We start from the raw sequence: 20464 nt of genomic DNA, 5'->3' as shown, positions 1-20464 counted from the left end.
GGAGAGAAGTGGGGATCATAAAACCAAGCTGAAAGGGAAGCAGCAGACTGGGAGAAAATATTTGCTAGTGTGTAGTAGACAAAGGATGAATGTGGGTACATGTAAAGAACTAATAAGAAAGAAAGGACAAATGGCCCTTTGGAAAAATGGGCGAAGGATAGGACAGGCAGTTCCTAGAAGAGGAAATACAAATGGCTAATAAGCATATGGAATGACGCTCAATGTCATTAGTAATTAGGGAAGCACAGCTGAAAACAGCAATGAGAAATCATTTCCCACCCACTGATTGTAAGAAATCAAAGTTTGATCATGTCAAGAGTTGGCAAAGTGGGTGGAAAATTGGTTCTTTTAAATTGCTCTACTGGTAATGTAAATTAGCATAACCGTTTTGGAGGGCAGTTTGGCGGGGCCTATTAAAAATAAGACAGCTGCTGTGACTCAGCAACTCACTTATTGGGATCTGCTCAGGAAAAGTACTTTAATAAGTACGTGCACGAGGAGGCCTAGTTGGGGTTGTTCATTGCATCCTTGTTTATGGTAGTGAAACTATGACATTTAGCCACAGGGGATGGTTAAATAAATGTTGGTATGCCCGTGAAGTAGAACGACGTGCAGTAGTTAAAAAAGAATAAGGTGCATTCATGTATACTGACAAGGAAAGAACTCCAGAACCTGTTGTTGGATGATAAAAACCACCCCTAGAAAAATAAATACAGTACAGCATAGTATAGTACAGTATAGTACTATTTGTTTTTAAAAAGTAGACAAAAACAAAATAAAACAAAACCCAACCCAAGTCAACCAAACAAAACTAAACATGTTGCGTGAGTGTGAAAACTTTAGATGGTTACCCAACAAGTGCTAACAGTGACTCAGGTGGGAATGGTCAAGGAGGCCTTCTGCTTTATCTGTAATATTTGAACATTTTATATTGAGAATGCATTTACTTATCACTGCTGTAATGAAAAAATAAAAAAAATTGTAAATTCTTTGCAAAAAAAAAAAAAAGAAGGAAGAAAAAAACAGTGAAAAAAAATATCCATTAGGCCAGATTCTGGAACAGACTGCCTGGATTTGAATCCTGATTCTACCACTTGGTAACTCTGTGACCTCTGGCAAAATTTTTTAACTTCTCTGTGCTTCATTTTCCTTATGTGTAAAATGGGGATAATTTCCACGCTACATTATAAGGCTATTACGTAGATTAAATGAGTTACTATTTTTAAAGTGCTTTGAACAATACTTGGTATGTGGTAAGAACTGTATATTTGTTTTATAATACAAACAAAATGAAAATGATAGTCCGAAAATAAAAAATAAAGGATCAAAAGAGTTTTGGAATCAGGCAAAGGGGTTGGAAAAAAGCTGCAGAGATCCAGCTTTAGATTTAGGTAGAAATGTAGTTGTGAGGGTAGACTACTCTGCGGGGGAGCCATACCCACGTCCGCAGGTGAAACTTAATGCACTTCAAGTTTGTGCTCCTGTAACACACCTCCCTACTCTCCGGGTCCTGGCCAGGGACGCTAACCACAGTTTGACAAGATCCCTCTGAGCCTTTGCCCTGGCTGTTCCACCTACCTGCAGCACGGTCCCTGGATATTCTTACGGCTCACTCCCTTACTCCATTCAGGTCCCTCCTCATGCGTCATCTCGGAGAGGACTTCCCTGATCACCCTCCAACAACCCATCCCTCTTTCCTCTCACCCTGTTGTGTATTTCTTCACAGCAACTGAAAGTAGCTTGTATTATGTATCTGCTTGTTTATGTTCTTTAGTCCTAGCATAGAAGCTTCATGAAGGCGGTGACTTTTCCCCGTTCGCCACTGTGTTCTCAGGGACTAGAGCTAGAGCCTTATACATACTGGATGCTCAGTAAATATATCTTTCAATCATGCATGTATGAATGAACGGATGGATATTTCATGGCCTGGAACTAAGGGAGGAGGGGCAGTTAAGTCTCTTTTTTTGGTGCTTAATGAGCAAATTTATAGGAAAATATAATGGTCTTGGCTCCCAAATCTGGGGTCTGAGATGAGACACAGCCGTGAAACAGTTTTACGTGAGGCTTGGCCCTGCTTCGTGGCGGGCACCGTTCTGCGGTGGGGCCACATTCTCATCTCCGTCCTTTAGATCTGGAGTGTTCTCAATTGCTGATAACTTTTCTCAACTGGCACTTAATGTCAACATTCTTTTCCCATTTTGCTGCAGTGGTTATATTTATGTTGCATGGAGGTGTGGGAAATATCCCTTGTATGAGGAGAAGAGCTAACAAAAAGATATGTCAAGGAGTGTATTCTCTTTCTCAAAGGCTGCTGGGAAAGTCTTTGCCCTGGACAGAGTTTAGAAGGTACAGGTTCGTTATCATTGTCATCATCACTAATGTTAGCTGAGTGCTCACTATGTGTCAGGTACTGTTCTAAGTGCTTTACATGTGTTAACTCATTTAATACACACAAGCATATGCACACAGCACCCACAACACACAACCCTAACCGTTTTCCTCACTACTAGCCTGAAAGTAAAGTCAACACACAGGCAGGAAAGCCACTAGGATCCAGGAGACAGAGTTATAAGTGACTTCTACCTCTAGACTTCTAGGTACAGTCATCACCAAGACTGATGAACTAGCTTGACTCTTTCCCCAAGATCAGTTTCAGAGGAACCATAGAGAAAAACACAAAGGAAAGGAGAGACACTGTGAGAAAGCTAGGGGTGACAGGGTTGTTTTGAGTTGGGGTGTGTGGGTTGATGGCTTGGGTCTGGGGCAAGAGGCAGCCAACTTTGCCTGTGGGAGGATAAACCAGGAGGGGAACTGCTGGTTCCCTTGGCTTGCCATGGCTGCGGGCAAACAGTGCCTGTCCCCACACCTACAGGAACTCAGAATAAAATCAAGGCTGCAGAGAAAAGCAGGTGTCCCTCCCCAAAACCCAGGGCTGGTGACCTGTGATCTAAGGACCCTCATGGCATTGTTTTTTCCTGGGGGACAGAGGGGAAGCCCTGACTTGTGGAGACTTTTTGTGGTGCGGGGGGATAGATTAGCTGTGGATCCACCTCATGACTCATCCATCCTCCCCAGCCCCTTGTGGCTGGCAGGACTGAGGTCTGGCCCATTTACATTGCCTGACAGAGTAGCCATCACTCTAGGGCAAAATGAGCTCGTGGACCAGGACAACATTTGAAGAGCATAACTGTCTCATAGGAAAAATATTGTGCTGGGTTATTTGATGGCGATTCTATCAGAAGCAAAACTATTAGAATGGACAGACGAAGAATTTAAAATTAGCTTGACATACATACTAAAAGATGTTAAAAGAGGATATTTGCAATGAAATAATAAGAAGAAAACAAAAAGAACCAAGGAGAAATAGGAAGTTTGAAACATATAATTGAAATAAAGAAATTAATAGATGGGGTTCATAACAGAATGGATAGAACTTCAAAACAAATTAGAGAATGAAAGATTAGATGGAAGAAATCTCTCAGAAGGAAGAAGGAAAGCACAAAGAAGTAGAAAATGTAAAAGAAAAGCTAAGAGATATTGAGGGTACAAAATGAAGAACTAGCCTCTGAATGATAGACCCAGAAAAGGAAAAATAAAAGTGGTGGAAGAGGAAATAATTGAAGAATTAATGGAGAAAATTTTCCCATAATTGACAAAATAGGATGTAACACCCTAGACTGAAAGGGCCCATAGAATGTCACAGAGGAGAGAGAAGGAAGACCCCACAGTCAGATATATTATAGCGCAGTGTTAAGGATTTCAAAGACAGAAAATTCCAAAAGTTTACAGGGCAGAAGATCAGATCCCTTATGAAAGAATCAGAAGCAGATTGAACATTTCAACAGCAACGTTCTATGTAAGAAGGCAATGGAATGAGTTCGGTGACTGAAAACAGCAACCATTTTATCATATCCTGTGATCTGGGGGCAGGCATTGGGCAAGGCTTAGCTGACTGATCTACTCTACATGGAATTGATGGAGGTTACTTGGGAGTATTCATCTGATGGACACACTGGTCTGGAAGGTTCAAGATGGCTCTATCAATGCCTGGTGCCTTGGTTGGGAAGGCTGGAAGGCAGGGCTCAGCAGGGGCCAGCCAGATGCCTACATGTGACTTCTCCACATGGTCTCTCCAGCATGCTGGCCTCAGGGTGGTAGGACTTCTTATGTCGTGGCTGGCTTCCCCCTAGTGAGCACTCCAAGGGGCTCTGGTGGGAGCTGCAAGGCTTCTTATGACTTAGTCTTGGGAGTCCTAGGATGTCACTCCCACCACATTCTCTTAGTCAAGCAAATCACCAAGCCCGGCCCAGATTCAAGGAAAGAGGATTCAGACTACTCTTAATGGGAGGAGTAGCAAGGAATTTGTGGCAATCTACCACAAATCCACAAATAGTGTTTTTAAGTATTAAAGAAAAAGACATTAGAATCTAGAGTATTATAACTGATTAAACAAACTATCATTCAAATATGAGGCTATGGAAAAATATTCTGAAACATATAGGTCTCCAGATGCTTTGCCACAGAAAGACCTACACTGGAAACAATTTTGGGTGAAATATTTAAGTAAGAGCAGGGAAAAATCCAGAAGGTGTTCCAAGAGATAAACGAAGTGAGTATGACCAGATTCCTTGATAAAGTTTGATGTCTAAAAATCAATTAGCTAAGACCAAAGGAAAAGAGAAAAAATATCCGTAATCATCCAGAATCAAGTCTAGATAACATCATCATGATGAGGGCTGGAAGGGCAGAGACCAAGGGACTTGAGAGTGTGCCAAACTTGTTTTCTTATGGGGTCGGGGGAGATGCAATATCAACTTAAAAAAATGAATGAAAAGGAACGTAGAAGAAGTGGGACAAAGGGAGGGAGGAAGCGACTTGCCCAGAGTCACACAGCCTTTGGTGGCGGAGCCAGCAACTCAACCCAGGTGCTCTGATGTCAGAACGCATGTGTGTGAGTGAAGCATTATCATGGGTGGTAATGTCTGTGCTATAGCCTCACCGACAGAGCAGCCTCAAGGACATACTGGTGCCGGTCTTTTCTCCATTTTCCGTAATTTCCTTTGTTCCAGGCTGTGAATGGACAGAGGGAGGGGCTGCCCCTCTATTCAAGCCCGGAACCGTCAGCCACCTGGTCACATGGCAGGATGGCCGGTGTAGCAGCGGGTTCCTGGCTTCTCTGCCCCAGCCAGAGTCCCATCTCAGTGTGGCCACGGGGTTTGGCTGTGCAGTCATCTTCTGGCTTTTGAAAAATAGGTATGGACAACTGTTCTTTGAATCGGGTGCTGGATTTAAGGGGAATGAGAGTGGCCAGGGGTCTGCTCCTCTAGCTGTCAGCATCACTCCACACACTGGATTGTCTGTCAGTGAGTGTGGCCCCAGCACAGGTGTGATCACAGGACCTAGACTTGGCCCCGAGCTGCTTCATTTCGCAAAGGGCTCTCTATTGTTTATCTGATTCTAACCCAGAGGGCGAAAGAAGGGGCCAGAGAGGGTAAGGGACTTGCCAAGAGTCACATTGTGAGTTCATGGTGGGGTCAGGGCTGCTGAGAATGGCCGATGTCCTGCTTTCCCAGGCATGGTGCATCCTCTCCTGAGTCCCTTCCCCTCAGAGTGACTCCAGTCAGCTTTGCTTGGAGCTGCTAGAGGTCCTCACCTTGGGAGGTCCAGCTAGGGGGCAGCCGCAGCATGTGGGGTTGTGGCTGCCACCCAGCTATGCCAGCCTAGTCCACACTGTCCACAGCTAGGTGCAGCACATGCTTTCAAATCAATATTAGACCACATTGACTTGTTTTTGGTATGAAAAACAGCCCAGAGTTCCTGAAGTTCTATGATGCAGCTGGCACCATCAGTGACTATGTGGTTGCCATGCTGTGTGGCTTGCGAAGACCCCTGATGTCCGACCAGAATGCCGCGAGCTGGGGATATTTCAACACCCAGAGCCAAAGCTGGAACTTGGAGATGTGAGTATAACCTTGCAGGCTGCCTCCAGGCTGAAGGGCAGAATCTCGAGAGTGAGAGCTTCAGTGGGCTTTCCCATTTGGGAACAGCGGAAGACTTCCAGAGGCCAGGAATCAGGTTCCAACCTGTTCCAGTCACTGGGCGTGGGTGGGCCTGGCTGTAAGTGAAGCCCCTGGAGAGGGGCGCTGTCCCCCTCACCATGCTGTCCTGCTCCTCCTCAGTTGCCCAGCCCTAGAGTAGGCTCCCCAGCTCTCTGTGACCCAGGCCCAGCCTATAGATTTCAAAGAACGTTCACTCTGTAATAAGTTTTAAAATAAGGTTAAGAAATGGAAGTAGTAGGCTCGAGGGATGCCTTTTAATTTCTTTTTAAACAATCATTTGCCTTTTCAGGTCCAGAAGTCCAGTGCCCTTTAAGTTCACTCGCTTCAGGGCCCAAACTCTGAGTTCTGTACTAAAACAAAAAGCACCTGCTAGTTCAGGTAAAGGACTTTCCAGCATGTTTTATACGATTGACAGCCCCATGTTCACTAACCCCGAGTGATGAATGCATTTAGACTCAGGATTGACTTTGGTTTGGCCTGTGCTAACCAACTGGGACTTTGCACTCCAACTGCCTCCCTCGGCAGAGGGTTTGTGTTCCCTTCAAATCAAGAGGCCGATGCCATGATACCTGGCTCTTATCTAATCCTGCCCGATCACTCCTGCTTAAACTGGTTGTTTTCTTCCCTGGAAGGCCAATTGCAAACTTTTGAAAGCCAGTGTTCATTCTTTAAAAAACCCAACCCTATTTCTCATGGTTTTAAAGAAGCCAGAGAGGTCCTCTGTGAAAACACTGTTCTACTCTCCCTTCTCGTATGTGCATCTTCGAGCGCTTTTGTTTGTTGAGTTTCCTGGAAACAACCAGAAATGGAAGGCCAAGCACCAGGTAAATACTCTGTCCTCTTTTGGTTTGCAGACTGAGGGCCTCGGGCTTTCCTGTCCACCTGCTCCCAGATGTTGCCGAGCCGGGCAGCGTGGCAGGCCGAACTTCCCGGGCCTGGTTTGAAATCCCAAAGGGGACGCAGGTGGGTGTGGCCTTGGGTGATTTACAGGCCTCCGTCTATTCCTGTATGGCCCGAAGGACAGATGCAGGTGAGTCTTTTGTTCCCTCCTCACACTTCTGTTGCTGCCTCCTGAGCCCCAGCTCTGCGCGAGGGTCGGAGGGGCACACATGACCAGCAGCCTCAGCATCCTGCTGCTCGTTATTCTGTGAACAGGAAAAACACCCTCGTCCCTACAGCCGAAGCCCCTGCTCAGGGAGCTTACAATCCCGCAGGGCAAGTCCTGTCCCAGACCCCAGTCTGTGCCTTTCCTCTCTAGGGCCAGGTGAGGAATGCCTCTCTCTGGTTGGCTGGTTTCTGTGTCATTTCATGACCAAGAAAATAGATGAGTAGATTAGGGTTTTTGTTTATTGCATGTTTGTCAATGAAAGTTCTGTCTGATCTGAGTAGAAGTGCAGAGTCTTTTCTGTATTTGGTGTAAGAGTCACAGTGAGGTGGAGGCAGGAGTCTAGGGCAGATGTTGGCAAACTTTTTCTGTAGAGAGCCAGATAGTAAATGTTTTAAGGCCTTGTGGGCCATATAATTTCTGTGATAACTACTTACCTCTGCTGTTGGAGCTTGAAAGCAGCCATAGCTAATACATAAATGAATGGGCACAGCTGTGTTCTAATAAAACTTTATTTAGACACCGAAATGTGAATTTCATATAATATTCATGTGTTGTGAAATATTCTTCTCCTTTTGATTTCTTTTCAATTTGAAAATGTAAGAACATGCTACTAGGATTGTAAAATGGTGCAGCCCCTTTGGAAAAGAGTCTGGTAGCTCCTCAAAAGTTAAGCATGGAGTTACCTGTGACCTGGCAATCCCACTCCTAGATAGACACCCAAGAGAAGCCACATGTCCACACAAAAACTTGTGCACAAATGTTCCTGGCAGCATTATTCGTAACAGCCAAAAGGTAGAAACAACCAAAATGCCCATCAACTGATAAATGGATTAAAAAATGGGTTATATCCCCACGCCTGAAATGCCACAACATGTGAGTGAAAGTGAAAGAAATGATAGAAGCTCATCACAAAAGGCCACATAGCGTATGGTTCCATTCCTGTGAGATGTCCAGAGCAGGCAAATCCCTAAGACAGAGAGTAGATGCATGGTTGCCTGGGGCTGGTGTGGGGGGTGATTGCTAGTGGGTACAGGGTTTCTTTTTGGAGTGACGGAGATGTTCTAAAATTACACGGTGGTGATGGTTTTACAACTCTGTGAATATACTGAAAACCACTGAATTGTACACTTTAAAATAGTGCGTTTTATGGTGAATTTATTTTAATTATGTCTCAATAAAGTTATTATTAAAAAAAATGTAGGGGCCGGCCCCGTGGCCGAGTGGTTAAGTTCGTGTGCTCCACTTTGGTGGCCCAGGGTTTCGCCGGTTCGGATCCTGGGCGCGGACATGGCACCCCTCAACAAGCCATGCTGAGGCGGCATCCCACATGCCACAACTAAAGTTGTGGGAGGGACCCACAACTAAAAATATACAACTATGTTCCAGGGGGCTTTGGGGAGAAAAAGGAAAAATAAAATCTTTAAAAAAAATATATAAAAGCTGTTCTTAGCTCCTAGGCCTTACAAAAACAGATGGCGGGCTGGATATGCCAGTGGGCTGTCATTTGCCCATCCCTGGGGTAGGGTAGGATTTGGGCCCGCCTGCCTGAGCAGGGTGGTTGCAGGATGTGTGTTTCATCTGATCCTCGTGGCAGCCTGGCTGAGCGAGTCTATTTTGGGAGCCCCGCCTTGTTATCAAGGGAAACAGAGAATTCCTTCATCTTACCCAGCTTCTCTTTGTCAGCACATCTTTTTTCCCTCCATCAGTTGGAACTACTACAATTCAACCCTGATTTTAAAAATTCCAACTAGCACTCTCCTCTGTATACTAGTTTATTCCTATTTCATTACATTCTTAAACAATAAAATTTCAAGCGACTGTTTTTGTTTTGTTTTTGGTAGCAATTCCTCTTAATGCAAGATTAGCTGAGAGGAAAAGGTGAAATTCTGCCAATCCTGTTTGCATATATATCTGATAAAATCTTTTAGGGCCAAGAAAGTTCAAAATCTTCTCCCAAATTTTCAACTAAAATCAATGCCCCAGGCAAATATACTAAGTTTTTTCTGTGACTTAATTTCCCCAGTGCCCCGTCTCTTGCCTTATGTCCCCTCATGTCAAAGCATGAACGTCAGGGAACTCACTGGGCTTTGGAGTCCAGCCTGCGGGCCTGGGTTGGAATTTCAGCCCCTCTGCTTATTCCGCTGTGACCTTGGGCAGGCTGCATTTCTTCCTGAGCCCTTGTCATCATCCAAAATGAGGGTGATGATGCCTTTCTCATGGCGCAGTTGGGATGGTGCCTGTAAAGAGCTTGGTTCTTTCCTCCTACTCGGTGGTTTTCAAATCTTAGGCTGTTCCCCTGCCCAGAGAGCTGTCCTGTACCTGGATGTAAATGTGCTTTCTGTATGGCGAGTGAGGGGCTAGTCAAATGGGAAGGAGCTAAGATTTAGGCTCCCTCTTCTCTGAGCTGGTGATAGTCTCTGGTTCCAGATTGGGGCTGCTGGCCTGTGCTCAGTAGTGCCATGTCTGTGGTCAAAGCTGGTCGGTCCCCATCTTGGGCATCTCCACTCAAGGGGATGAGTGGAAGGTATGTCGCTTCTGGTTTATAGTCATGGTGAAAAACTTGGTGTGGCAGAAAGTAAAGATCGTTGGCTTTCTGAGACATGTTTTTGCTCTCCTTGCTTCTGACCCCCCGGGAGGTGAGAAGGTTGAATGCTGATCTCCGTTAGTTTGGCCCTCAACAGACTGAGAAGAACAGGCTTTTTGGCCAGGTCTCGTGAGAAAAGGAGGAGAAAAGACCCCTGGAACAGTCCTGGCCTTGATCCAGAGGAGAAAATCATCGCCTCTCCTGGGTCTGGGAGCTTTGCCCTGCTGGTGGGGGGAGGTGAAGGGAGCACCTTGGAAACGAGAAGGAAGTGATGCTTGCCGAAAAGGAGTGAAACCTCCCCAGAAAATAAAACGCTTGGGCTGAAGTCTTACTCTGTAAATCATTGTCTATTGCTGTGTAATGAATTACCTTAATACTTGGTAGCCTAAAACAGCAAACGTTTATTATCTCACACAGTTTCTGAGAGTCAGGAATCTGGGTGTGACTGGATGGTCTGGCTCGAGGTCCCTCCTGAGCTTGCAGTCAGGCTGGGAGTGTTGTCATCCGAAGGCTTGACCAGGCCTGGAGGATACAATTCTCAGCTCACTTGTGTGGCTCTTGGCAGGAGGCCTCAGTTCCTTGCCACGTGGGCCTCTCCATCGGGCCGCTCATGATGTGGCACCTGCCTTCCCCCAGAGCAAGTGATCCAAGACAGCAGCAGCAGCGCCTCTTTATCACCCGGTCTCCAGAGTCACACACTGATGCTTCTGCTTTATCCTCTTAGAAGCAAGTCACTGAGTCCAGCCCATACTCAGGGTGAGGGGAATTAGGCTCTGCCTCCTGAAAGGAGGAGCATCAAAGAATTTCTAGACATACTTTCAGAACCGTCATACTCTCCCCCTGCACTGTTGTGACTTGTGACCTCCGAGTTAGCCTGACAGGCCTAACCTCTGCTTCCTTGGACCCCAGTTCTCAACATCAGCACCTCGATTCAGCTGGCAGCCTCCATGCCTTCAGGGTTCCAGCCCGCGCAGACCCCAGACCCTGCAGCTCCAGTCGCCTACTTCCCGTACTTCAACAGGACTTACCTGGCAGTGGCAGCGTCACTCAATGGGGGCAATGTGCTGACCACGTTTGTCCACATGCTGGTCCAGTGGATGGCGGATCTAGGTAAGGTGTGGCCCACAGAGCGGTGTGTTCCCCACTTGTCCTTTCTATGTGGCAGTGTCTTGGTGCTGAATGTGCTATTTAGGCTTCTAGATTCATGTCTCAGACCCAGCCAGGTTCCAGCACATTCCTTCCTTCCTTAGATCTGAGCTTGTAGCTTTCTTTCCTCTCATCTTCTGAACCGCTATCACCTACTTTCTGTTCAGAGGGGGCGCTTTCTCCCCCAACCTTGGCTGTGGAGTATCATAGTAGTCCCCCAGCTCGCCCTTGCCCCCTGTGTCACTTTCTCTGTCAGTGAGCCCCTGGGTCCCTTGCATTCGAGATTTTCCTTCTGAGGACTACTGACAGCTGAAAATACAGTGATCAGACATGAGCGAGTGAAAAGACTCCCAGTATTTTACAGTATTGTAAAATGCTCTGAGCGCTTATTCCTGGCGAGGTGTTCCTGACTCCCTTTCTTGGTGGGTCGCTGGAAACTCTGATGCCTTCCTGCTCTCTTCTGGGTAGAACTGAGCAGGCTTCCTCTGCCCCGCATTTACAGGGAAACATGTGACCTCCTTCTTCCAGGAGAGGGTTCTTCCCCAGCACTTAAGGTAGAAATGAAATTTCTGGTCCACTGTCCAGGTCTAGGGAAATCATCTTCCCCAGATGCATTGGTCACCTGTAGGAGCTCAAAATCAGGTCATTGCAGGAAACGTTGAACATAGTAACAAGGGGAGGCGCAGGCTTCAGGAGGCCGTTGGCAAGCTCATGCTGGTTGTGCAGAGAGGTGTTGCTCACCCATATGGGACCTTTCAGGCTGGCTGCGGACATCAGGATTGCAGGGGTGTTCTGTGCCCTGGGCTTGGGTCCCCTCAGGACTGCTTCGTTTAAAGAACAGAACTTTGATTAGTTTTGCCTTGCATCAGGAAAAGTTTTCAAGATGCAGAACCAGCCATCAGAACCTTCAGGCAAGCCCTTTCTCTAGATACTGGTCTAACTGGGCTCAGTCTGTCAATTGCTAACTGAGTAGACTGGTGATTCTCTTTATACAGAAGTGACTATTTGTCTTACCCCTGAAAGAGGTGGTAATATTTAATTTCTCTGTAAGATCCTCTCAAAAAGAAGAATCTTTTCCATTTGCGTGGTTCTTATTTTGATGAAATAGAGAGTGTTTTGAAGGTTAGTATTTTGTGTAACTAAACCTTTTATGAAATTTCTACAATTATGTCATTTGATTGAAAAAATATATAGTTGCAAATACAATAAAATTTATTCAGGTAAACGACATCACATTTATTAGCCAGAATGGAAATATTAAAGCATAACATACAAAAATAAAACTCTCACTCTATTTATTCAGAATACCCTAGGTTTGTTTTATCTTCCAGGTTTGGAAAACAGGGAGTTCCACTTTCCTGAGGTAGTTTAGAGCAGGCACTCTGGAGCTGGCTGGCCTGGGTTTGAATCCCAGCTCTGCCACTTCCTGTGTGCCTTTGGGCAGGTTACTTAACCCTTCTGTGCTTCACTTTCCATATCTGAAAATGGGGATCATCCTAGTACCTACCTCAAAGCATCTTGAGGATTAAGTGAGGTAATATTGCAAAGCACTTAGAACGGCGTCTGACCCGTGGTAAGTGTGACATAAATGCTTGTCAAATAAGCATAGTGTGGTGGTGCAACCCGGGAGAGTGGCCTCGGTTCCCAGCTTGGTCCCCAGGGCATTATGTGGCCTTGGCAAGTCCCTTCCCTTCTAGGTTTTCCCAGGTCTAATGTTCTGTGATTCTAAGCCCATGGTGTGGACATTTGGCGACTTGTAGCATTTAATCCCCACATAGATTCAGATGAGGTGGTGAGCCAACTGACGGACGCAGAGACAGGGCTGGAAGCCAAGTCTGTCCAGCCTCCAGCTGGTAGACACCTTCCTTGAGGAGCTCCTAGGGCTGGGTCATGGCCCAAGTGTTTCCCAGTGAGGAAGAACACTTTATTTTAACATTTCCTTAGAATTTTTTTTGAATTTTTATTAAGGAAATACAAGCATGTTATTTTTTTTTTAACTATAGGCTTCATTTGGATTTTAATAGTTTTTCCACTAATGTCCTTTTCCTCTTCCAGCATCCAATCCAGGATGCCACATTGCGTTTAGTCATCATATCTCCTTAGTCTCTCTGCCTTCTCTTGGATTGATCTGCTTTTTCTGTCTTATCTCCTTTCCCTTTTTTCCCATTAGTTTGATGGTTTTACGTTCTATATCTGTTCTTTGATAAGTTTCTAACACTCTGCTTTCTAGGATGAGGAGAGGCAGTCACTCTCATGCATTGTGTGGGAATAGGAGGGAATAGGATGTGCATGTCTTTTGATCCAGCAGTTCCCTCCAAGGACGCAGTCCTACGGATTTATATACTTATAAATACACATGTATAGGTTATTCACCAAGTGCACGGTTTTTCTGATATTTTAGTAGAATTTCTAGAGGGAGATGAAAGTCACATATTCGTTCTGCTATAATTAACTAGAGTTCTGCTGATCAAATTTTTGGCTATGATATTTAAATTATTTCTCTCTCGCTCATTCCTGAGCGTGTATAGTGGAGTTGGTCTGAGTTAAATGTGCTGCGATGAGACCCCTCGGTGACTCTAGGTTGGTGATTCTCAGCACTGGCTGCACACTGGAAGTACTTGTGGAGTTTTTAGAATAACGTTGATGTCCTAGTCCCGCCCGCAGAAATGCTGATTATTTGGCCTGGGGGTGGGGCCTGGGCATGGCATTTTATGAAAGTTCCTCAGATGATTCTGGTGTCCACAAGTGTTGGTAAGCACTGGTCTAGAACCTTCTACTCAAAAAGCCTGGTCCTCAGGCCAGCAGCACTGGCTCCCTCTGGGAGCTGATAACAAATGCAGAACCTCAGGGCCCACCCGAGGCACAGTGAGTCAGAGGCTGCATTTTAATAAGATCCCTAAGTGATTTATGTGCACATTCAAATGTGAGGAGCTCTGATCTACACTCGTGGTTCTCTGCCTCTACTGAGGTATGGGCTAGAGTGTGATCCTGGAATTTCTGACACTGCTAATAAGTCTAGTAGCAGCCATGGTGATGCTTATTGATAAGAGTATGCATTTGGTCCCCTTGGGATCAAGGGTCCCATAGCTGTGGGGTGGTGAGGGCTCACAGCAACACTTACGAGATCTCTCCCTGAGGTCTGGGTTGGGGTCTGCAGTGAGAGAGCTGGCTGGGATCTGGGCCAGAGCTTAGCTAGCCAGACTGTGTGTTCCTGAGCTGGGAAGCAGCCAGCCACAGTGAGGAGAGGCAGCAAGTAGACCTGTTCCGCCCCCTGGGAGTTCTTTACTGCCTCAGCCTGCAGCGAGGGTGTGCATGAACTCACACAGGTCTTCCCTGTTTCTGGCAGGCCTGGAGGTTGAAGAATCCACTGTGTATTCACGCATGATCCAGGCAGCTGCACAGCAGACAGACACCTGCCTAACCATCACTCCCACAGTGTTGGGAGAGAGGCACCTGCCGGACCAGCTGGCCTCAGTGACCAGAATCTCCTCCTCCGACCTCTCCCTGGGGCATGTCAGCCGGGCCCTGTGCAGAGGCATCGTTCAGAACCTGCACTCGATGCTTCCGTTTCAGCAGCTCAAAGAGTGGGGCGTGGAGAGGGTGATTGGCAGTGGCAGTGCGCTGTCCAGGAACGAAGTGCTGAAGCAGGAGGTGCAGAGGGCTTTCCCTTTCCCAGTGTCCTTTGGGCAGGATGTGGATGCAGCTGTGGGGGCAGCTCTTGTCATGCTCCAGAGAAACCTCAACCAGAAGGAGTCTTAGTCAGCACAGTCTTTGGCCAAAGGACTGTTGCAAATTTTATCTAATTAACATTCCTGACATGATCTTGGCGTCATTCTTTTTCTGGACAGCTGTGTGGACAGCTTTTAAGCAGTGCCTGTTCTCAGGGCACCATCTTGACCAAGAACCTACCTTCAGGGCACACTCTAATAATGCATCCAGAAGCCATCAATCAGGAGTCATCAACGAGATCCCAAATCAGTACCTTCTGAAAGAGACTCACCTGGGAGCTGGCTGCAGATGTAAATGTGGAAAAAAGAAAGAGAAAGAAAAAGAACAGTAGCCCAGCATCCTGGCCAGTAGGCTCACTTGTGATTCACCTGTAGACAAAGATAAAATAAATGTGGACTTCCGATACCAAAAAGTCTGGTGCTACGGGCTCCAAGTAAGAAAAGAAGACCCACCCTCCACCCCATGTCCAGCTTTTGGATTGATTGTTTTAGGGACATGAAGCCCAGACTTGGGTCACATGCACTATTGGAAAAGTCATTCCCTACTGGATTTTACCATGTCACTCTGAGGCCCCAATCCCAATCTTGTTAGGGCACGGGGTGGCCCAAGGACAGTGAAGCTGCCTGGCTGAGATGAAGATGCAGGGGTCTGTGCTGGGCTCACCATGTACTTTCTCCCAAGGAGAGCCTGCTGCACTGCATCTGCCCCAGATCCGCACGACACAACTGGCTTGAAGACATGGAACAGGGAAGAACAGGCCGATGGCATGACCAGGAAGGGGGAGAGATGCTGTGTGAACCCCACATTGAGCACATTGTTCCCAAGAGCCTGACCAGGCAACAGCAGGACCCTTTTCCAGGAGTATGTCTGTGCAGCAGTGTTTTCGCCCCTGCACACCCCTGGGAAGCCTTCCAAGGGAAGGGATGCAGCCGGGTATGCTCCTGTCAGAGCGGGTGGCCAATTTAATCAGAGAGAACACCTCCTGCAGGCCCCAGCTCTTCTTTCTCTTGGTGTAGGCCTTGCTGGCCCACCATGTATTCCTGGCCCATGGAAACATCCCATTTGTCATCATCCCTGTAGGGATTCCAGAGCATCTTAAGCCTTCCTGTCTTTGGGAGAGATGACCATGGAATGGCCACCATTGTCACATCTACTTGCAGACTCCCAGGGTCATCCCAGGCTCAGGCAGACCTGACTCTGTGGCACCCGGGCAACTATGAATTTGGGAAGGAGTCATGTCGTCTCTTTGTGCATGTCACTTTATGAATTATGTGATTGTCTGAAGCTCTTAGATTCATCTGCCTGGCTTTGCTGATTGAATTTCAGACACTAAAGCTCACTCTTTCAGAATTAACGATTTAGTCTGCTCTGGGAGACTGTAGGTTGCGGCACAGCTGCAGAGCTGGGTTTGGGAGGTTGGATGCAGCCCTGAGTATCATTTGTAGGTTGTCCTGTGGAAAAGCCCCGCCTCCCCCACGGTTCTTCCAGGACAAGTGGCTGCAGATCACTCAGGAAAGTTGTGTAATTCTTCTCTCAGCCAGATGACTAGACACCATCATTTTGGAGCCCCTGCAGAAGGCTTTGTGAGAGAGAAGGCACCTCGGGATAGGATGAAGGATAACAGTCCTGTCTGTCAGGAGGAACCCGCCCTCTGACTTCAGGGAGGGAGCCTGTCTTATGTTCTCAGGGTGCTGTAGATGGAGTCTGTAGATATCAGATTAGAAACTGGGTGGGTGGCCGGCAAGCCCAGGCAGCCCAGCCCAGTGCCAGCGTGGTGCTGGAACTCTCTGTCCCCTTTCCACGTGTCCTCTCTACATCTGAGGGCTGAGCCTTGCATACTCCAAGCTTGTCAGCGAGCAGTCCTACTGCTGTTTCTATTGCACGTGGCCTAGAGCCTCTGCAGGGGGGTTGAGTACAGCTGCCAGCGCCTCATTTTCCAACCTGAAGTCACACACCACTCACTCCTTCTGCTCTCATTCCCTGGAGGTGCCAGTAAGTGTTGGAGATCAGCATGATCTTTAGAAGAGGAGCTGGGCTATTAGGACAATTTGCCAACATCCCGATATTACAAGCTCATAGTAGGCTTGCACTTCCCCACCTGATTTTCTTGGGCCAGTAAAATGTGAACAGAAGCATCTCACTTTAGGCAGAAGCCTTTGGGAACCCGTGTGTGCCTTGCCACATTCCCTCCCCTTTGCGGCAAGTGGCAGGTGGTGTCCCAGCAAATGGAGGCTCTGCCAGCCTCTGTCCCAGCTGAGGGCAACGTGGTGGAGAGCCCTCACCAAGCAGTGGGCGATACACAGTGGGACTGAGAAACAAACCTTTGATGTTTGAAGCTGCTGAGATTTGGGGATTTTTTGTTACCACAGCATAACTTAGTTCTTCCTGACCGCTACAGCCACATTAGAGACTGTGCCTAAGAAGTCTCAATTGCATCCAGCAGAGACCCAGATGAGTCTTGGTATTTATTGAGCGTCTACTAGCAGCTGAGGGTTCTGTCAGGTACAGTGATGTGTTGTTGAATTCCCATCACTAGGGAATGAAACAAACACTATGACAGATTTACCCACATGCACAGAAGGAGGGGCAATTCATCCTTCCTGCAACTGACCTCGAACTAATCTTGGAGAGTTTCGATCCATTGATACTAACACCAAAGTTTTTGAGCACCTACTATGTACTAGGAGCTAATCTAAACCCTACTTGTTTGAACTCTTTTGGTCTTCATAATGATTCTAGGAGGTGGGTCCTATTGTCCTCATTTCTCAGATGAAGAAACTGAGACACAAAAAGGTTAAGTAACTTACCTAAGATCACAACACTAGGATTCAAAACCCAGAGCCACTTTCTTTAACATTCTAGGCAGAAGGGTCAGGAGAGGCAAATATATTTACGTTAAAGTGAGTGGCGCATCCAGGATATGATGAATTGTCCGGTGTGACTTGGTCATAGGAGTTGTGGCTGGAAATGTTGGCTGGACTCTCAAGGATCTTGGAAGCCAGACTGAGGGGTTGGGACTTCGTCCTGTAGGGAGCAGAGTGGAGGATGGGGCTTCATGGCTTTAGGAGTATAGCTGGCAGTGTGGACTCTGGATTGGAAGATGAGTGTTACAGGAGGTAGGGGCCCGGTTAGAGGAGACTAGGAAATAGCCTGTGAGAGATGGTGGGGCCTGAACCTGCATGGGGAGAGAGGAGTGAAGGCCATCCCTCCAGCTGGTTCCCCTGTCCCCACCACACACACCTTCCTTTGGCCTTTGACTCTATACACATAATGTGTATGTGGCTTTCATGTTCTCTATTTTTCTTTCTTCTCGGGTGGACTGAAAGCTCCTTGAGGAAGGGTCCCTAGTAGGTGCTCTCTGCCCTGTCCTCCTCCTGCATCTTCACTTGGGCTGATGCCCATTGGAATGCTTCCTACCCCTTGTCCAAGGCCCAGCTCAGATGCCATCGCCCGCTGCACAGGGTCTCCCTGGTGGCATATTTGCCAGTGGATTACATTGCAGCTGGCATCCAGGACCCTGCTCAGTGTTTGCTGTTAACACGGCCTCGTGGCCCCTGGCTTGTACCTGTTACAGGGAGCCCCACTCTGTAGACATTGGAGAGCCTGTGCAGGTCTTCCTCCCCATCCATCTTGACCTCCTTGAGGGCAGACACCTTCTTATTCCCCTACTCACTCCTGTGGGTTCACAAAGTGCACAGCAGACCCTCAGGAGAGAGGGTCAGTTGCATCTGACCTCTTTTCAGCCACAATTAGACGGACAGTCCACATCTTTGAATATGAGATATTCTTGATATAGAGATACTCACTTACGTGACTCATGAAACATTAAGGAAATCTTGTTTTCTCCATTAAAAAACAATTAGTCACAACCTCAAGCTAATGGCCGGATGCAGCTCAGCAGTCAGCAGATGTGGGCTCAGACTGAAATAATGACGAGAACAAAAACCCCTCATGCCAGCCTAGAGCTTCGCCAGTTCCCAGAGCCCATTCACCCCCAGCATCCTTATTAATCCCCAGAAAAGCCCATAAAGCAGGTAGAGCTGGTGATCTTGCCCGTTTTGTGGATGAAGAAGCTACTGCCCAAGTGCATGCCGCCGGCGTCTGGCACAGCTGGGCCTCTTCTGTCCTGCCTCCTTCTCTGCCCACACCCCTGAGCTTCCAACCACTTCTCCCTCTTGTTCCAGTCCCTGCCCTGGGTCACAGCTCTGCAGAGCGGGGCTCCAGCCATTGGGCGCTGAGTGGATGCCTGATCCCTCCCCAGATCAGATGCCAGCTCCATCCACTTCTGGAGCATTCTGACCTCTCTCGCGGACCCCTGCCCTTCTCGGGGGCTGACTCATGTGGGTATCCAGTGACACTAACACAGACCAAACGAAGAAAGGAAAGTGGTTTTCTTCCTTTGCGATCTGGGACTCCTGAAGCCATTTGCAATCTGAGAGGCAAGATACAAAAATCAGGGAAGTTAAATCTCATAAATACAAGATTTAGAAAGCTCAAGACAAGACTGGTAGAGTTGCCTGGGTGGGTTTCAGACCCCTGCAGTGGTGCCTTAACCACTCCAGGGCCGGCACCGGCACTGCCTGGTTCCTACCTGCTTCCTCCTGGAGGGGGCAGGCTGTCAGGTCCTGACTTTGGTAATTGGCTTTTCAGCACTTGGGAGTTTTGGTTTCTAGCTGTGTCAGAAAGTCTGGCTGAGGAACACAGGAAAATAAATTAGGCTCCTATTGCCAGGGTCAAGGGCTCAGTTTAAGTCAACGTGCCCCCTGGTGGTAACACCAAAAGAGAGAACTGGGGCCATTAGTGGCAGCGGTTTTGGCATCAGTCACACCAGACTTGGTCCAACCACCTGCTGGTGTGGCCTCTAGTGCTTTCTTGCTGCATCTTGTCCCCATGAGACCCGAGCTGGAAAAGTGCCCCCTCCCAGAAGTCATCTTTACAACATGATCTACTTACAAGAAGTTTTAATGGGTACATCATAGATTCAAGAACACCCTGTTTCAAGTTATAACCTAGAAAACCGCGCTGATGGCCACGATGCCCGGCCCTGAAGTCTTGTCCCCATTGCCACCTCATGAGTTTTAGTAGAACCACTCAGTGCGGTGCTATTCAGATAAAGCCAGGCCAATAAATATTTATAGCAGGCACAGAGCTGGGCTTAGGGGAAGTGGAGGGCAGGAGAGCCCTTCCTTGCCCTGGAGCCATTAAAATCTGTGAAGCAAGACACAAATGTCAGAGAAGTTAAAGCTCAGGGCAAGCTTTAGGAAGCTGTAGATGAGACTAGTATGGTGTCACTGTCCTTGGGCAGGTTAAGTGGCCCGTCTACACTTCATTTCCTTATCTGTAAAATGGAGACAAAATTGTCCTTGCTGGGGCCGGCCCTGTCGCTGAGTGGTTAAGTTTGTGTGCTCTGCTTCCAGCGGCCCAGGGTTTCGCTCGTTCACATCCTGGGTGCGGATGTGGCACCGCTCATGAGACCATGCTGAGGCGGTGTCCCACATAGCACAGCCAGAGGCTCTGCTAGAATATATAACTATGTACTGGGGGGCTTTGGGGAGATGAAGAAAAAAGAAAAAAAATCGTCCCTGCCTCATGAAACTGTGGGAGAGTCTGATGAGATAGTACAGGTAAAGTGCTTATCCCAGAACCTGGCACACTGCATGCACTCAATAAATATTCATTGACATGATTGTTGTCGTTGTGATCTTGTGTACCAATTGTTACAGGAAAGCATAGGTTGAAATTTCTGTAGGACTCTAGAGACTTTTTTGAGGAGGTGAGATTTGATTGATAGAATCTCAGCATCCATAGGTCTCACCTGCCGCCTGGGCCTTAAAGATG

At 47.4% G+C, this 20464-nt stretch overlaps 2 protein-coding genes and 1 non-coding gene across 3 annotated transcripts in view; all 3 read left to right on the top strand.

The window, feature by feature from the left end:
• Positions 1-20312, top strand: part of SHPK (sedoheptulokinase) — a 28630-nt gene extending 8318 nt beyond the window's left edge. The window contains exons 3-7 of the mRNA XM_070226451.1: positions 5070-5253; positions 5808-5960; positions 6914-7089; positions 10661-10861; positions 14244-20312. Of these exons, the coding sequence (XP_070082552.1) occupies positions 5070-5253; positions 5808-5960; positions 6914-7089; positions 10661-10861; positions 14244-14656 (1127 nt within the window). The 3' untranslated portion in view covers positions 14657-20312. The remainder of the gene's footprint in view (positions 1-5069; positions 5254-5807; positions 5961-6913; positions 7090-10660; positions 10862-14243) is intronic.
• Positions 10740-20464, top strand: part of TRPV1 (transient receptor potential cation channel subfamily V member 1) — a 40148-nt gene continuing 30423 nt past the window's right edge. The window contains exon 1 of the mRNA XM_014727972.3: positions 10740-10861. The gene's annotated coding sequence lies outside the window, so the exon portion shown is untranslated. The remainder of the gene's footprint in view (positions 10862-20464) is intronic.
• MIR9100 (microRNA mir-9100) lies at positions 16022-16166 on the top strand. Its single transcript, NR_128127.1, is given in 1 exon segment — positions 16022-16166. It is a non-coding gene; the product is annotated as a microRNA mir-9100 (primary transcript).

Source organism: Equus caballus, chromosome 11 (genome assembly GCF_041296265.1).
Source record: "Equus caballus isolate H_3958 breed thoroughbred chromosome 11, TB-T2T, whole genome shotgun sequence".
NCBI lineage: Eukaryota > Metazoa > Chordata > Mammalia > Perissodactyla > Equidae > Equus > Equus caballus.
This window is presented reverse-complemented; position numbering and strand designations above follow the sequence as displayed.